The sequence below is a fragment of the Eleutherodactylus coqui genome, chromosome 1 (genome assembly GCF_035609145.1).
Source record: "Eleutherodactylus coqui strain aEleCoq1 chromosome 1, aEleCoq1.hap1, whole genome shotgun sequence".
NCBI classification, from domain to species: domain Eukaryota; kingdom Metazoa; phylum Chordata; class Amphibia; order Anura; family Eleutherodactylidae; genus Eleutherodactylus; species Eleutherodactylus coqui.
Window position 1 is genome coordinate 126,811,873 of NC_089837.1, and position 18,520 is coordinate 126,830,392.

At 42.8% G+C, this 18,520-nt stretch overlaps 1 protein-coding gene across 3 annotated transcripts in view; it reads left to right on the top strand.

Moving 5' to 3' along the window:
• The window catches only part of KCNAB1 (potassium voltage-gated channel subfamily A regulatory beta subunit 1), a 357,780-nt gene that overhangs the window by 18,104 nt on the left and 321,156 nt on the right, over positions 1 to 18,520 (top strand). Inside the window, exon 1 of one of the 3 annotated variants that reach the window (XM_066589812.1) lies at positions 7,572 to 7,810. The exons of the other annotated variants lie outside the window; for them this stretch is intronic. Coding sequence (XP_066445909.1) covers positions 7,572 to 7,810 — 239 coding nt within the window. Of the gene's footprint in view, positions 1 to 7,571; positions 7,811 to 18,520 lie in introns of those variants that run through there. 3 annotated transcript variants of the gene reach the window in all.

An 18,520-nucleotide genomic window follows, 5' to 3' on the forward strand; every position in this document is an offset into this window, starting at 1 on the left:
CCCCCATCTGTAAGTGGGACATGTAAAATATTCGCCAACAGCTTTTCCCGATTCATTCTGACCTTTGCAAAGATAACTCATAGCAGCAACTTCAATGTACAGATGACACAAATTTGGTGATCAGCCCTTTGTCATATTGTCAGTAACCTACATTTCCAACTGAGTCAGAAAATCCCATCCTCCAGTATAAATAAAGCAGACAGCTGCCTCTGAATATTTGTGTCTTATGATGTTCACCATGATGTTATGTTGAGTTATGATAAGGAGGTTATGTGATTGATTCGTTAGAGCTTTGTCTTCCTTTAGACATCAATATACCAATACAGTCATAGTTCATATATAATAATGTAATCTAAGCAGATCCCAGATCATGATGAATTTAATGTGGTAGCTGCTTTCGGCCTCGGGGGTTCTTACATCTGGTACATACAGGACTAAGAGAAGAAATAGGCAGGAGAGGCAGCAGTCTAGGGCACAGCTGCACACCTGCATAATGTGGTGGTGCATTGCCTCAAACAAGTGAGAACTGTGCTGTTACTTGAAGGTGGTCTCATTCTCTGCCTGAGGGTGTAGAGGGGTAGGCCTTCTACACACCTGATGTATGTGACAGACCCCAGTAAGAGATATTATCAGGGATGTGGTGCCACCTACTGGTAAAAAGTTTAAAACTTTTGCTGTATTGAAACATGCTGTTTAAGTTTGCTGCTGGCTGATTGGAAAGATGGGGTCAGGGGACTTAGCAATGTGGTCACACAGTGTGCATTCTCCCTAAGGGAGAAAAAGTAGCACTAGATACAGCAAGTAGAAGATGTTCTCTTGGGGTGCTTCAGCTAAGTAGCCTTTGAAAACACCCTGCAGGCTCTGAAGATGCACTGCCACTGAAAATGCACGCTGCACAACTTCCTGTCATCGAGAGGGAGAGCTGACCATTATGCAGCTGTTCCAGCTAGAGTGGCCGCTATCCCCGCTGCTTGGTCTCATCCCTCCAGTGGCCCAAAACCAAGCCTGTGCCTGTGTTGCTGTTTGAAATAAAAATTATGTTTCAGTACAAGAAACTGACCTGAGGTATATCTGCCCATCCGACCCCCGTACCTGCCGAGTGGAATGCCGGCACTGTTGACAGCCCCCCAACCAATTACCTCTACAGTGACTGAAACCATGATAGAACCAGGACAGCATTATAGAAGTGAATATGGAAAATTGAAGCCACTTTGGTCTATATCTCACATAGTTTCCATCCCTGTGAGTCCTTTACACTTGATAGTAAAGTGTCAAGGATGGTTCCAACCTGGATCCTGTCCTCTTGCAATTTTCAGTAGATAATACAGAAACCAGGATGCAACCAGTGCTCAAATCTGAAAACATAGTGTGTAAAGAGCTTAAGTTTCCAAAATAACCCAATATCTACTGTCTTTACTTATACATAGTGGCCAACCTCTAATATTCTTAAATAAAAATGTATTAAAATGCTAAATGCATACCTGATATGCCATGTAATGTAAGGCATAATAGAGTGACTCAATTAAGAAACATAGAAAATTGATGGTCGAAAAAGCCCACATTATCTATGTAAGGGACTACCCTAAAGGGTTAAAATTCTTCCATGGAATGTGGCTTTTGCTAAAAAATTGCACCAAAATTACAGCATGCACCAAAATTTGTGCCAACTTTTGGTACCTAGAACTGTGCATGCTCAGTAGGAACTTTCTAGAGACTAAATCCTTGGTTATAAAGGGGACCTCTTTGCACTGAGACACACTAGAGAGACAGGTGCTGAGCAGAGCGAGTGGGAGATGCTGCTGAAATTGAGCCTGATAGAGCTGAGGAGCTGCTGCCTGTGAGGAGAAGCTGATGAGAGAAGACAGTAACAGAGACTGCCTGGTGTCTGGAGGCAAGAGAGAGAGGGACAACATTGTGTCTGCAGACCAGAGGGACACCTGGACATAGACAAGGATTTACAGAAACCATGGTGGAGGAGCGTTTCTGACCCTGGAGTAGCCTGGGTTGGTCGAAGTGACTACTTCCACATGACATATTGTAAGTGAGGCTATCCTCAAAAAAAAACAATAGCTGTTCAAACTGAGAAAATGTGTTAGCAGGCCTGCTGTAGTTATTATAACTCACATTGCAGACATTAAGATTGTACAAGTTTCTGGTACTTGAACCCGGGTTATGTACTGTGTTATGTAAAGGGACATTATACGTGAATATGGGACCCAGCTTTTCTAAGAGACTGTATTTGAGTGTTACCCCTAAGGGGAAGCTGTGTCACTGTAACTTATATTCCATAACCGCACATTGTGGGATATGGTGCTGACAATAGTCGAGTGTTAATTGATATTGTTCTTCCAGAATGATTTCATATTTGGCACAAAGTACTGTATTATCCTTAGGATCTAGTTAGCTGTAATTAGCAACAAATGATTCTAAGTAGGGCTGGGCTCACATGAGTGTAAGATTACCGCGCATTACGCATGTGATGTATGTGCGAGTGATACTCGGTAATTTTCAGGCAATTAAATACATTGGCTTGCGCAGTTTTGCTCACATTTGCATGTTTGAATTGCCTAACATGCGAATGCAAAAAAGAACTTAGTGTGTTCTATTTTACAATGTATTACGTGGGAGAGAGCCCGTTGTTCTCTATGGGTGCGTAATCAACGTGGCCCATAAGCAATTATATTGTGTATGAGTGGTGTATATATATATGAGTCATAGTGAAGCAACAGTGCAGGAAATGTAAGCAAAAAAAACATGAGGACTGCGCATGACAGATACACTGTCATGCGCAGTACAACTTTGCTGCCATACGAGGCAGTAGGCCAGGTCACTGCTGGCTGCACAGTGGTAAAACACTGCGTGACTCATGCAACGTTTTACACATATGGTCGTGTGAGCCCGGCCTGAATTGATTTAATTGTGTAACCATTATGCAATACTATTATTGCTCATTTCTATGTTTATCCATAAATATTGTAAACTTTGGTTACTCCATCCGCTGCACCACATCCTGAATCCTACACCACTATGACACTTGCACTAGGCAGCGTTGCAATGGGTCATGCACCTTTGTTTCCTATTACTTAAGTTGCCCCATTTATGGAAAAAAAAACCAATTCCCATAATGGCCAAATATTGCTAGAAAACGAATGTGATATTTGAACTACATTTATTTCACGGTACAGAATCTATCAAAATAAAACGAGTTTTTCCAGTTGCTTTAAAACCTGTATATACGGTATGCTTCAGCTCAATGACTACAGTATGAGGTAATGTAGTTGTCACAAAGTTGACGTTGTATAAGCGATTAAACGCTTCTCATTAGATCTGGATCAATGACACAACATGTATCAGCAGATTTTAATGACGAGCCTCTCTGTACAGAGCTTGGCTTTAAACAAGCTTTCCTGCAGATGACTTTCAGACGTTTCCATAAATCACTAAATTAAGCATCTGTTAATGTATCATGCACTGCTGACAAGAGTATTAGAATTGGAAAAGTGATTAAAATGACAGATCCAATGTGAAACAAATGGGCTGTCTGCTCTTACGCTACGTGCTGACAGGCAGAGATTTTAAATAATATTAAGTAGGGTGATTCATCAATAGTTGGATTGATTTCATTGCATGATTGGTTTCTGTGTTGTAGCAATTAATGTATGAATAGCTATACCACTACAACTTAAGGGCGCTTTCCCACGAGCATAGGTGTTTTTACGTGTGTCCGCTGGCGCCGTAAAAACGTGTGAATGGGCGCACAAATGTAATGCTTGTGCGCCTGTTCAGATAGCATGGGCCCAGCGCATATATGCCGAGGCCCCAATGCCGTCGCTTCCCCTTCCTACCCCTCTTTCCTTCCTTCCGGCTTTTTGCTATGGGAATGGGCAGGATGGGGCAGAGGTAAGCACCCGCCCCTCCCCGCTTCTTGTCTGAAGCCAGCAATGTGAGGGGCGGGGCATAACTTAGTTCTGCCCCTGTCCCACCTCCCATTGCAAACAGATAGAGGGGAGGAGACAAGCAGAGAGAAAGGGGAGGGAGTTTAGCAGTCACGCTGCTAAATTACCCCCCACCTCCCTTCTCCGACCACTGTCATTGGCTCCCATAGGAGCCTATGCAGCGGTCAACGTATTTCAGGCACAAAGATAGTTCCAGGACTATCTTTGCTGCCCGGCGTAAAAGCACCAGCGCTATATTGGCGGGACGGGCGCTTTTACGCCGCGGGAATACATCTGTGTGATCTGATGCATTGGAATCGAATTCATCAGATTGTAGTGTATATCGGCTGGCTGTTAAAACAGCGGCTAATATACAATCGTGGGAATAAGCCCTAAAACATATTCTAGTTATTCATGTAAAGATTTTGGTACATACAGGATTACTTCCACTGCAGTTCGCGGAAACCCAAAAAACGGGTGTTTGTATTGTGAGCTTCTAAAATATATGTGGCCTGTAATGTGGGTCTTCCCACCTCAGTGTATAGGGGTGAATATGGTTTCTCCTTGTGAGGACCACCAAGTTGGCATGAGAAGACATATAGGTCATACCACACTCATCAAGGAAAAATGTATGAAATAGAGATAGTCCAATGCCTCTGTATTGCCATCTATTTGAGGTGTCCAGTCTTTTAACAGGCCTTGCAACATGATAAAGGCATACTTACACACAAAGGTAATTTTTCAAACGATTTAAAGATTGAAAGTTCAAGTGATCTTTTTACATAAAGTGTTAATGGACACTAATGTCCATTAACACTTTATCATCTTCATTTGCATGTAATTGGGCCCCATGAGCTGTTTGCAGAGCCCAGTGTGTGACTAATCACATGCCCTGCTGTGCAAACACCTGCATTGTTCTCCTTGAGGCCATCGGCAGAATACAATGTAATCTCCTGCCTCCCGTGTGCTGCAGCTAAGTTTATGGTGCTAAGGGGGCGTAATGGGTTCCCTCTAAAGGTGTCACAGCATAGTATTACCAATCATCATTGAACAAAAGGGCGCTGGCTCCCCAATCATTTAAGAAGTTTGGTTTAGGTCAGAAATATATTAGTCCAGAAGAAATTGTACCTATCACTATGTAACTACTGATATGTGTGTTCCTAATAACAAGTCAAGGTCAGAATAGAGTGGCTCTTGTACCTTTAGTAACCCTTTGTGATATCTTGGAAGTAACCCGTAAAATGATTCAATATAAGCTTTTATATGACTATTCCTATATCAGACTGGAGCCCAGATTACTCATGCTGGAATGGAAGTCAGCTGTGTGTAGATTTTAGGCCAATAAGGAACAATGGAAGATTTCTGCTCCAATGTTTGCAGAATTGTGAGAAGCAGCTCTGGACTATAATACTGGCTGTAATTTCATGCCAGTACAAGATAACCAATACAATGCACCTAATCAAGATTTTACATAGAGTGATTCACTATAGAAACTGTAAAATTGTGCTGAAAATGAGCTTGCATTATAGAGAAATTACCGCACATTTAATGTATACATCTTGTGAAGCAGCTGCAATCAGATTGTATCTCTAGTTAACCCTTTAAGGTGCCATTGTATCAAGGAGACTTGGGAGCTGAGCTTACTTCATACACGATGAGTGTCAGCTGCCTTTGACAGCTAACATCTGCCCACAACAGTTGCAATTAGAGTCAACTCTGATTGCGGCTGTTAACCATTTAAATGCCACTGTCAATTCTGACAATAGCACTTAAATAGCTCAATCGGGATTGAGATGTTCTGAACGTTCCCTGAGATGTTTGTGGGGTGCTGTCCAAGTGTCGAGAAAGCCTGGGGACTTCTGAAAGCTCCCTGGGCTGCCATGAATGTCTATCTATTAAGACATGCCAGAGGCATGTCTTAATAGATTGCCTGTCAAAATACAGCATAATGCAATACTATAGTACTGCAGTATAATGTATAAGCAATCAAATGATCACAACTTCAAGTCCCCTATGGGGACTAAAAAAATTGTAGAAATTTGTAGAATAAAAAAAATTCCAAGTATTACAAAAAAGATTTAAAATATTAAAGTTGAAAAAAAAGCTCTTTCCCTAGTCATCTCATATGAAAAAAATTGGTATGGCTGTGTCCATAAAATTGCAGTTTAATAAAATAGCAGATTATTAATCCTATATGGTGATCGCTGTCAGAGATGAAACACTGCAATACCAGAATTGCGCTTTTTTGGACATCCCATCAGTAAGAAAACAACTGAATAAAAAGTTATCAAAAAGTCATATATGTACTCCAAAACGGTATCAATAAAAACTGCAGGTTGTACAAAAAACAAGTCCTCACACAGCTGCATCAAAGGAAAAATAATAACATGGCAGGCGCAACAGAAAGCAGTTTTTTTCCAGAGGTACTTCATTTTTTTAAAATAGTACTACATGAAAAAACTATATAAATTTCATATCACCGTAATCATACTGACCCACATATAACAGATAACATGTCCTTTTTACTGCACCATGAACGCTAACCCCCCCAACCCCCCCCCCCCCCCCCCCAATTGGGCAATGCATTTTTTTCCATTTCACCCGAGCTTTTAAAAGTTTCCCAATACATTATGTCGTATGTCAAATACTACCATTGAAAACTGCACATTATCCAGCAAAAAGGCCTTATGTAGCGAATTCACCAGGAAAATAAAAAAGTTATGATTTTTTGAAAATGCAAATGAAAAAATGGAAATAACACAAGGTTGCAGTGCGATAGTTTTCATTAGTTCCTTTGGGCAACTGCTCATTTATTTGTGCCTGTTTGTGTTTATATATGAAGTTAAGCATATTCTAAAAAAGTTAATAACAATATCATTAATTATTACTTATGCAATGTAGCATGTTGTTCAGTCCTGCATAATCACAGCATAGTGTGACTATTATCTATGCATAATCCCCTAAAGGCGGCTTGTGTTCAATTGTTGTGTCCAAATTTGATCCCTTTCTGAGGACTGAGACTGCATTTTGATGTCCACCTCTGCTCTGTGCTCTTGTATTTTATTACTGCCCCTCTTTCCATTCGTAATGCCAGCCACAAGTGTAATCATAACCATCAAACCTTTTGTGTTGCAGAAATAAAATACCACCGGCCAAGGACGGCTTGTTTTTTTTTCCATCTGCCATGCAGACTGCCCTTGCAAGTTATCTGCCCTTTTAATGGCTTGTTTGAGTCAGTGCCTTAAATAGATACTATGAGAACAAGTATTTGGACTGTATCCCGCAAAAATGTTTATGCTTTACCTAAATATAAGGTCGTGGGAAAACCAGCCTGCCCTGAGGGGATCAACCTTATCCCCATTGTCCAAACTAGACTAAAGATAATCTGAACATAGAAAATAAGTTCTAACTGGCAGGGGTCCACCACATGATAGCTTCAATAAAAATGTAACAGTGACAACCAGCTCCACTGGGAAAGTAAGCAACTTATTCCCAGGATATTTATCATAGGATTTTTGCTTCCCTACATTTAGATCTGTTAAGGGAAAATCAAAGCACAACACTCTTTCCCTTCCATGCAAGCAAATAGGCATAAAAGATAAGTGCAAGTACTTAAACAGAAGCCTCACAAGGAAAATGCATCTTTACAAGCCAAGTTACGCTGATATGCCCAACCCAAAAATTACAGGGCAGAAAGGTAATGAAACTGTGAGGGCAAAAAAGCCCAATGCAACTTCCAAAAATTGCCTTCCACTACGATGTTTGGCAATGACACTCAATGCAAGCATGGAGCAGAAGTACGTAGAAAGGTTTGCCAATGTACATGGGCTCTCCCTGAAGGAAACCGTCAAGGTGGAAACTGGAATGAACTACAGGTAGATATGCTTTATACTTAGTCTTAGAGTTATACACCGGGGTTTTCTCTCTCTAAGCAAAGACGTGAAGTGAAGGGTGGTTTTAAAGCTGCTTTCTACTCTTCAGTGAATAAGAGTTGATAAAGGCTAACTTATAGGCTCACTTGTGATCTGAAGGAGCATCTTGAAGGTTTAATGAACTTTTTTGCAGAATTTAGCATTGTTGTTAAAGAGTAGAATTTTGACTAATGTAACTTTGCTCATAGGTGAATTTACTAGAGCTCATATCCAAAAAGGTTAACTTTGTTTTGCCTGTAAGAATGGCGAGCAATGTATTAACTACACATCTAATTTAGTAGGCGAATGCGGACTTGTATGCAAAATTGAAGCTAGTTTTGAAGCATACTCTTCAAAGACCAAAATATAAAATAAGTGGAACTGTCAGATTTAGTATTTTACTATTTCCTTTAATTCTAGGGCACTGTACACATGAAAAAAGGGGGTTTAAGTACATGATATAAGATAAGAGCAAGTGCAATAAACATGAACTTAATGAGTGACAGAGAGGACCTTGTCCTCAAGGGCTTACAATCTCCAAGGGAAGGCAGAAGAACATACTAGATGAGGGTAGAAGCTGTTTAGATAGTAGTATAGTTGTTGCAAGGTTATTGTAGAGTGTAGACTTTTCATTTTTAGGATATTTTGCTTTTGTATGGCTAGTCAGACTTGGTGGAAGATGTTAAAAAATGTTGCACGCTTGTTTGTGATTAACTAAACCACAACGATAAACTGAGAATTGTTGCGCAGAAGCTTTATAAATATGGTCCAAGGGCAAATTACGTCAAAAAGCTTTCTTTGACAGTTTTTATGCTTGAAATGTACAAGCCCAATATATCTGTCTACGATCCTGAGAGAAAAACAAGGGATCAGCTGATGTTATTTATATGTGAGATCTCAGTCAGTGTTACTGCAGGCACTTAGTAAAGCAGATATAGTGTTGTAAAGTCCCAGACAAGCCTGCTCCTATTCTTAACAGTGCTGTGACTATGACTATAAATGGTAGTATGAGATTATGCTTTTGATTGTCATATATTAGTCAGATATTTCAATTTAAGGTCTTTTGTTTGACCCAGAACAGTTTTGTTATATAAAATGTATAATAATGTAAAAGGCAAGAGTGATTAAGAAAATTATCCAGTGATCAGTAAAATACTGATAGTAATGTTTTAGCAGGCAGCATAATTAGGACATGAGTTTTGTTCAGTCATTAAAAGGGAAATTATAAACTGCACAGAACATGAAGGTTGAAAAATAAGATTTATTTAAAGATTTCCAAAGCTCAATTTTTATTAAATTACTTTTTGGGGTTGAATGAAGCTGGGCTGTAATTATCTACATGGTGGATGATCAAGAGCGCTATTGTACAAGGACCAGCATTGTGTAGAGAGCAGAAGTCGGCGGGAATAGCCTGAGTGGGTGCGCTAATTCTGATCTTGTCATGGTGGTGGCTACTCTGCCTAAAATAGTGACTTGTGCAGTAGGAGGGATCACAAACGGAATTCTTGGTATTGTAATGAGTAGTTGGTGTAGGTACGATGTGATGCGAGTGCCTTTGGAGATGTAGTAACTGCAGAATCAAGAGACGAGTCCAAAGCAATGTCAGTAAAACTGAAGGCACACAGTTTACTGTCACTTTGCAATTGGCCAACAATAAAATCTTTGATAACTTTTGGAAGCAGAATAATGGACATACAATAATCTCCTTAACTCTCTCTCCTGGAGACTAGGATAAACTTCCGGGCTTGGTTAGGCAAGGTGCTTGATGAAGAGGTAATTTATGGAGGGAAGAGGAGAACAGTACAGGTACTCCTGTGAAGACTCTGACTCCTAGCTGAGTAGGGGCAGGTTTAACTCAGTTGTGAAGGCTGGACCCTGTCCGAGTCACGTGGGTTGTGCTTTGGCTTAGGTTCCTCCTGGCAGGGGTAGAGAAGACTTCGCTGTTGCACTGGGCACTGTTGGATCCCGAATCTCTCCCGACTTCTGACCCGACTCTGTCAGCATGCTGCTCTGCCCTGCTACACTCCTCGCTGGCTCCCCACTCTCCTTTCCTGCTGATTCACTTCTCCTTCTGCCAGCTTCTCGCACTGTGTACCACCTGACTCTTTCTTTCCCAGGCTGCCCTTGACTCCACCCCATCACCTGATCTATACCCTCCAATCACATAAATTCTCTCCAAAAAAGGGAACGGCCAATCAGAAAATTAGCTGGCAGCAGCCAACCAGTGGGAGCGCTGTTGCTAGACAGATACCCTTTAACCTGAAGGGTCCACAGGAGCTATTAACTCTTTGCCTTCCCTGTAGGACCCTCTGGGTCACTACAATTGTGGCCATTACTTCCTCAAGACTGGATGGGGTTACAGAGGACGGACCTTCACTGACCATAAAGTGGTGGCATATCCTTACAATATGCCATCACTTTCTGGGATGGGAAAACCCCTCAGTATTCTGTAAATGACTCATTTAAATGTTTCAGAAAAGTAGTTCTGCCTCATGATCCTATTTGATTGACAGAGACTGATGGTAAATAATAGCCATGAATAACAGGCAGGATTAGTCTAATTTCCCCAAAGAGTAGCTGTGTAAGTTATCAAGTAGCCAACAATACCCAATACATCAATAAGAGATCCCACCAACCACGATAAGATACAGCAACATAAACTCAAAATCACTTCAGAAGTAAATTGGTCTCTTTTTTAAAAAATAAATTTTGAATATTTTCTTCAAAATTAGGAAATTGGCCCAATAGATTTAAGCTATGATGACCGAAAATATAAAAGAATAGTTACAAAATTATACCAGCATAAAGGGGACATGTGGTAAATGTTATTTATTAAGTACTTTGTGTGGTATGAGTATCTGTTTACAATATGTTTCAAAATTTTCTGTAAAATTAGAGTTTTTTCTTATAAATAAACACAAAACAAATCACCAAAATGTACTCGGAATATAAAGTACAATGTATCATAAATATTACTAGAATCACTTGAATAAGTAAAACCATTATAAAGTTCTTACCACATAAGGTGATATATGTCAGAATTGTAAAAGCAATATATAGCATTAAAGGGGTTGTCCCGCGCCGAAATGGCTTTTTTTTTTTCAATAGGCCCCCCGTTCGGTGCGAGACAAACACAAGGGATGGGTTAAAAAAAAAAAAAAGTTTAGTACTTACCCGAATCCCCGCTCTGTGGCGACTTCTTACTTACCTTACCAAGATGGCCGCCGGGATCTTCACCCACAATGCACCGCGGGTCTTCTCCCATGGTGCACCGTGGGCTCTGTGCGGTCCATTGCCGATTCCAGCCTCCTGATTGGCTGGAATCGGCACACGTGACGGGGCGGAGCTACGCGATGACGCGTAGAAGGGGGCGGAGCCAGAACGCCGCTTGTGCCGAGACCCAAGAGAAGGGAGAAGACCCTTCTGCGCAAGCGCGTCTAATCGGGAGATTAGACGCTGAAATTAGACGGCACCATGGAGACGGGGACGCCAGCAACGGAGCAGGTAAGTGAATAACTTCTGTATGGCTCATATTTAATGCACGATGTATATTACAAAGTGCATTAATATGGCCATACAGAAGTGCTTACCCCCACTTGATTTCTCGGGACAACCCCTTTAATTACTCCGCACGGTGAACATCGTCAGGAAGAAAAAAACACCGGAAATGTCAAATGGTCGTATGTATTCCAAAATGGTACCAATGCAAACTAGAGAATGTCCTACGAAAAACAAGACGCTTCAGAAGATGGCGGAATTTGTTTGTTTTTTTCATTTTACTCTATTTAGTAAAGTTTTAAAACTTTAAAACTTTTTAAAAAGTTTTTCAGTACATTATATGGTACATTAAATAGTATCATTGAAAAATACAACTTGTCCCACAAAAACAAGCCCTCATACAGCTATGTTGATGGATAAATAAAAGTTATGATTTTTTTAAAAGGGGGGAGGAAAAAATAAAAATGGGAAAAAAAAGCCATGTCCTTACGGTGTTAAAACCATAATTTTAGAATTCTCTGCTAATAGGCGCATTTCACACAAGCCACGCTAGAGCTGGGCATCTTTGTGCCAATTTTCTCACCTGGATGAATAAACACTGTGCTGCATTGTGTTCAGCTGCATCACTATGGATTCTTCTTTCTGATGTAACTAAATTCTGGCTATTGTTAGAATGACACGAGTTTCCTTGTATACCTGAATAAATCATTACGACAAACATGTAATCCGTACCCATTGTGGAGCAGCGGTGCATCCTGGGACTTCTGGCAGCACACTGATTAACCACTAATCCTGCTGTGGGTATTGTTACAGCTTTGTTATGTTGCATCTTTCCTGACTACAATGCAGGTAAATGGCTGTTAGTCATGTAAATCACATTTTATCGCTGTCAATGAACATTACACCTGTAGCTATGAATAGCCGGTAGAACACAACATCTAGACACACAACAGTCTATACACACGAGAAACCTCGTAAAACCCAAGGATTATAAATATATTATCAGGTCTTAGTCCATTTCCAGTTTCAAAGAAACTGAACACCTCTGAGCACAGATGAGATTCAGGTTAACCTAGAAATACATATTACCGTATTTTTCGCTCTATAGGACGCATCCGATGATTAGACGCACCCCCGTTTTTGAGGCGGAAAATAGGGGAAAATATTTTAAACTCACCCAGGGACCGTGCAGGGATAGTACCGGGCGATGGAGCATAAGAAGCAGCAGAGGTCTAAAACACCAGAGCTCCGTGACAGCAGAAATTGTGTACGGGGTGAGGAAGGTAAAGAATCCGATTGGTGGAGGCGAGGGAGCAGCAGCAGTTCCCGCCGGCGCTCGCCACCAATCAGCGGTACATAAGGGGCAGCAGTGCAGAGGTGAGAGAACTAGTAAATGTTTATTCACACGATCGCAATTTTGCGTGACTGCGATTTAGTTTGCCAATCATGCGTTAAACCTGTGATCGCGCCAGAAACCTTGAATTTCAGTACGTTTGCTCTGTAAGACGCTCTGACTTTTCCCCCCTACTTTGGGGTGAAGAAAAGTGCGTTTTATAGAATGAAAAATATGGCATATTGTAGCAAAATAAGACTTAAAAGGCAATATTGAAAGGCTATGTAACACTGTGATCAAATCTATTATTGCTTATAGGGCTTTAAAGCCATAATATACCACTAAGGGACCATTTACACGGAAAGATAATTGCTCAAAAATCCCTCAAATGGTAGTGACAGTTTTGAGCGATCACTTTGCATAAGCTCTTAAGTAGCTAGTTAGCTACTTAAGAGTTAATTAGTGTATAAATGAAGGCAGCCTCTGTATACTGAGCTGTCAGCTGGTATCCCGCTGAGCTGATCGCTTCGAGAACAGCAGGAGTGCTGACAGCTGCTTTGTTCTCGGAGCTATCGCTGAGAGCTCCGAGCAAGACACCAGCTGAGAACTCAGCTTGCTAAAAGTTAGCAATGAACGAATAGTGCGTAAAAAGTGTGCGATGGCCGCGCGTTTAGACACGACGATTGTCACTCAAAAGATGGCTTTTGAGACAATTTTGAGCGATAATCGTTGTATCTAAAGGGGCCTTAAGATACCAACACTAAGGTAAAACAGCCACTAAACCAAACAAATATGTTATCTTTCGTTGAACACCGTTTCTTGTCCCCTTTAGCAGCCTTTTCAGACTGAGGAGAAAGTCTAATAGCCTTCAACGAAATTGCTGATGGTTTAACAGGGCCATGAATGGAGTGGGAGCCGCTGTTAGGACAAGGAATCAGCCTGAGGGCAACCTCTGCTGAGGCATCTCACAGGGTTGTGCTGGACCCCGGATGGGTGGCTCTAGGGGTCACTTTCCTTCTTTAGTAGGGTTGCAGGGAGAACCCAACTGTGAGTCATCTTTGCAGTGCCTCCCGAAAATGTAACGACTGCAAGCTGTGGGGCTAGGTCTTCCCAAATAATGTTCTCTCGCACAGCACATATTCTTGCCAAAAGACAGAACGTTAATCACTTTCGTAATAATCAGGTTATAGTTGTGTACTCACTGCGGGCCAAGGATCATGTAAATGGTACATGGAAGATACGGACGGTGCACAAAAAAGCCTTTCTCTACGACATATGATTCTTGCTGCCTTCTACTCTGGGGTCTCGAGGTGGCTAAACCACGTCCGCTTTCTACACAATTGCTCTCTTACTTCACCATGCCAAGATGGTGTTACGCTCCAACTATATCTGCTCCTGGGAGAGTCACATGCATTCACCTGACCTATTAAAGAAACAGACAACCAAATACGCGTGAAAACCACATTATTCAGGACGAACCTATTGACATCAATGGATTCTATTTTCTGTTCATTGGGTGCGTATATTTTCCAAGCAAATATCCACGTAAATATGGACATCTGAAGAAACCCTGATTGTGCAGATCTTGAAGTGGACTTTGGCAGACTTCCCACTGTGGAATATCTGCACCAAATCTGCTGTGTTTGAATGCACCCTAAGGCCTCAGTCACACGGGTGCATCGGCACCCGTACACCAGCGCCGATGCGCCCGTGTGACTGACACCAGCAGACGGACGTACCTAAAGACGGCTGTCTCTCTGCAGCGCTGGAGGAAAGAACATGTGACGGGCTTCATTGCCGTCTTTAGGTACGTCCGTCTCCTCCTTGCAGTCACACGGGCGCATCGGCGCCGGTGTACAGGTGCCGATGCGCCCGTGTGACTGAGGCCTTAGGTACACATGCACACAAACACTTTTTCCATTAGCTTTTCAGGCCAATTTTTCAGTGCAAACATCAAGGGAAATAGAAGCTATTCATTTAAATGAGTGTATATATACTCGGGTCCAAAGAAAAAAAATTGCAGCATGTTCTTTATTTGTCCGATTTTCAGGCGTAAATAGTACATGCATATATGCGGTGCTCTAGACATCGGACAGCTGTGAGGTTTTTTTCACACGTGAATGCACCCTAAGATCTTATTCACACAGGTGTATGCAATTATGGTCTATGAATAACAAACTTATGGGGGTTCGAAAGTTAGACACTGCAAACTTAGACTGAAATATCACTGAATGATAAATCTGTCAAATTTTAAGAATGTCTAGTCTCAATTTAGACCACCTATTAGTTAGTTTAGTTTACGCCAAAAACTGTGCCAAAATGTTTGTTAAGGTGACCCGACATCCCGATTTAGGCGGGGCAGTCCTGCATTGGGACCCTGTGTGCCAGCCGGACAGCCATTTGTCCTGCTTTCAGGACGTCAGGTCACCATTCTAGTGATTACCAACCGGGGTGCGGCAGCTCCCCAGCCGGTAATCATGCTGCAGTGCCGTAGGCCAGATGCACAGACTGACGGCAGTGTGTGTATCCGGGATCTTTGTCCCCTTCCCCCCTGACCACTCCTCTTTGGTTCCGCAAGATGAGAGGAGAAGGAAGGAGGCACTGCTGCGGGTGCACACACTTCCACCCACTTGCAGCAGCCCTGAGTGGAGTATTGGTGCTGTGAAGACCAGGAAGTAGTAAGTGTCGGGGGATTAGGGGGAGCGCTATTACTATGGGGCTACAGTGCTGGGGGGGCACTACGATTGTTGGGGACACTGGGAGGCTCACTACTATTGCTGGGGATACTATGGGAGGGTCACTACTATTGCTGGGGCTTTTGTGGGGGTCACTAATATTGTTGGGATACTGTGGGGTATCACTATTATTGCTGGACCTTCTGTGGGGGTCACTACTATTGTTGGGATACTGTGGGGATCACTATTATTGCTAGGGCTTCTGTGGGAGTCACTATTATTGCTGGGGCTTCTGTGAGGGGTCACTATTATTGCTGGGGCTTCTGTGGGTATCACTACTATTGTTGGGGATACTGTGGGTGTCACTGTTACTGCTGGGGATACTGTGGGTGGGTAACTATTATTGCTGGGGATATTGTTTGGTGTCACTTTTATTGCTGGGGCTTCTGTAGTGGTCAATATCATTGCTGGGGATACTGTGGGGGTCACTATTATTGCTGGGGATACTGTGGGATGTCACTTTTTTATTGCTGGGGATACTGTGCGGTGTCACAATTCTTGCTGGACCTTCTGTGGGGGTCACTATTATTGCTGGGGATACTGTGGGGGTCATTATTATTGCTGGGGCTTCTGTGCTGCTCACTATTATTGCTGGGGATATGGGGGTCACTGTTATGGCTGGGGATGCTGTGGGGTATCACTATTATTACTGGGGCTACTGTGTGGTGTCACTATTATTGCTGGGGCTTCTGTGGGGGTCACTATAATTGCTGGGGATACTGTGGCAGTCACTACTATTGCTGGGGCTTCTGTGGTGGTCACTATCATTGCTGGGGCTACTGTGGGGGTCACTATTATTGCTGAGGCTTCTTTGGTGGTCACTATTATTGCTGGGGATACTGTAGGGTCACTATTATTGCTGGGGCTTCTGTGGGGGTCACTATAATTGCTGGGGATACTGTGGCAGTCACTACTATTGCTGGGGCTTCTGTGGTGGTCACTATCATTGCTGGGGCTACTGTGGGGTCACTGTTATTGCTGGGGCTTCTGTGGGGTGTCACTTTTATTGCTGGGAATAATGTGGCATGTCACTATTTTTGCTGGGGCTTCTGTGGGGGTATCACTAATATTGCTGTGGCTACTGTGGGGGTCACTATTATTGCTGAGGCTTCTTTGGTGGTCACTATTATTGCTGGGGATACTGTAGGGTCACTATTATTGCTGGGGATACTGTGGGGTGTCCCTTTTATTGCCGAGGATACTGTGTGGTGTCACTATTATTGCTGGTACTTCTGTGGGGGGGTCACTGTTATTGCTCTGGATACTGTGGGGTGTCACTTTTATTGCTGAGAATACTGTATGGTGTCACTATTATAGCTGGGGCTTCTGTGGGGGTCACTATTATTGCTGGGGATACTGTGGGGGCCACTATTATTGCTGGGGCTTCTGTGGTGTCACTATTATTGCTGGGGATACTGTGTGGTGTCACTTTTATGTTGGGAATACTGTGGCATGTCAATTTTCTTGCTGGGGCTTCTGTGGTGTCACTATTATTGCTGGGGCTAATATGAGGGTCACTATTATTGCTGTGGATACTGTGGGGTGTCACTTTATTGCTGGGAATACTGAGGCATGTCACTTTATTGGTGGGGCTTCTGTGGGGGTCACTATTATTGCTAGGGATACTGTGGGGTGTCACTATTATTGCTGGGGATACTGTGGGGTTCACTAATATTGCTGGGGATACTGTGGGGTCACTATTACTCCTGGGGATACTATGAGGGTCACAATTATTGCTGGGGATACTGTGGGGGGTCACTATTATTGCTGGGGCTTCTGTGGGGTGTCACTATAATTGCTGGGTATACTGTGGGGTGTCACTTTTATTGCTGGGAATACTGTGGCGTGTCACTTTTATTGCTGGGGCTTCTGTGCGGGTCAGTATTATTGCTGAGGATACTATGGGGTCACTATTATTTCTTTGGCTTCTGTGGGGGGTCACTATTATTGCTGGGGATACTGTGGGGTGTCACTTTTATTGCTGGGAATACTGTGGCGTGTCACTTTTATTGCTGGGGCTTCTGTGGGGGTCAGTATTATTGCTGAGGATACTATGGGGTCACTATTATTGCTGGGGCTTCTGTGGTGGTCACAATTATTGCTGGGGATACTGTGAGGGGTCACTAATATTGATGGGGATACAGTGGGGGTCACTATTACTGCTGAGGATATTATGGGGGTCACAATTATTGTTGGGGATACTGTTGGGGTCACTATTATTGCTGGGGCTACTGTGGGGTGTCACTATTATTGTTGGGGATACTGTTGGGGTCACTATTATTGCTGGGGCTACTGTGGGGTGTCACTATTATTGCTGGGGATAGTGTGGGGTGTCACTATTATTGCTGGGGCTACTGTGGGGGTCACTGTTATTGCTCTGGATACTGTGGGGTGTCACTTTTATTGCTGAGAATACTGTATGGTGTCACTATTATAGCTGGGGCTTCTGTGGGGGTCACTATTATTGCTGGGGATACTGTGGGGGCCACTATTATTGCTGGAGCTTCTGTGGTGTCACTATTATTGCTGGGGCTTCTGTGGTGTCACTATTATTGCTGGGGATACTGTGTGGTGTCACTTTTATGTTGGGAATACTGTGGCATGTCAATTTTCTTGCTGGGGCTTCTGTGGTGTCACTATTATTGCTGGGGCTAATACGAGGGTCACTATTATTGCTGTGGATACTGTGGGGTGTCACTTTATTGCTGGGAATACTGAGGCATGTCACTTTATTGGTGGGGCTTCTGTGGGGGTCACTATTATTGCTGGGGATACTGTGGGGTGTCACTATTATTGCTGGGGATACTGTGGGGTTCACTAATATTGCTGGGGATACTGTGGGGGTCACTATTACTCCTGGGGATACTATGGGGGTCACAATTATTGCTGAGGATACTATGGGGTCACTATTATTGCTGGGGCTTCTGTGGGGGGTCACTATTATTGCTGGGGATACTGTGGGGTGTCACTTTTATTGCTGGGAATACTGTGGCGTGTCACTTTTATTGCTGGGGCTTCTGTGGGGGTCGGTATTATTGCTGAGGATACTATGGGGTCACTATTATTGCTGGGGCTTCTGTAGTGGTCACAATTATTGCTGGGGATACT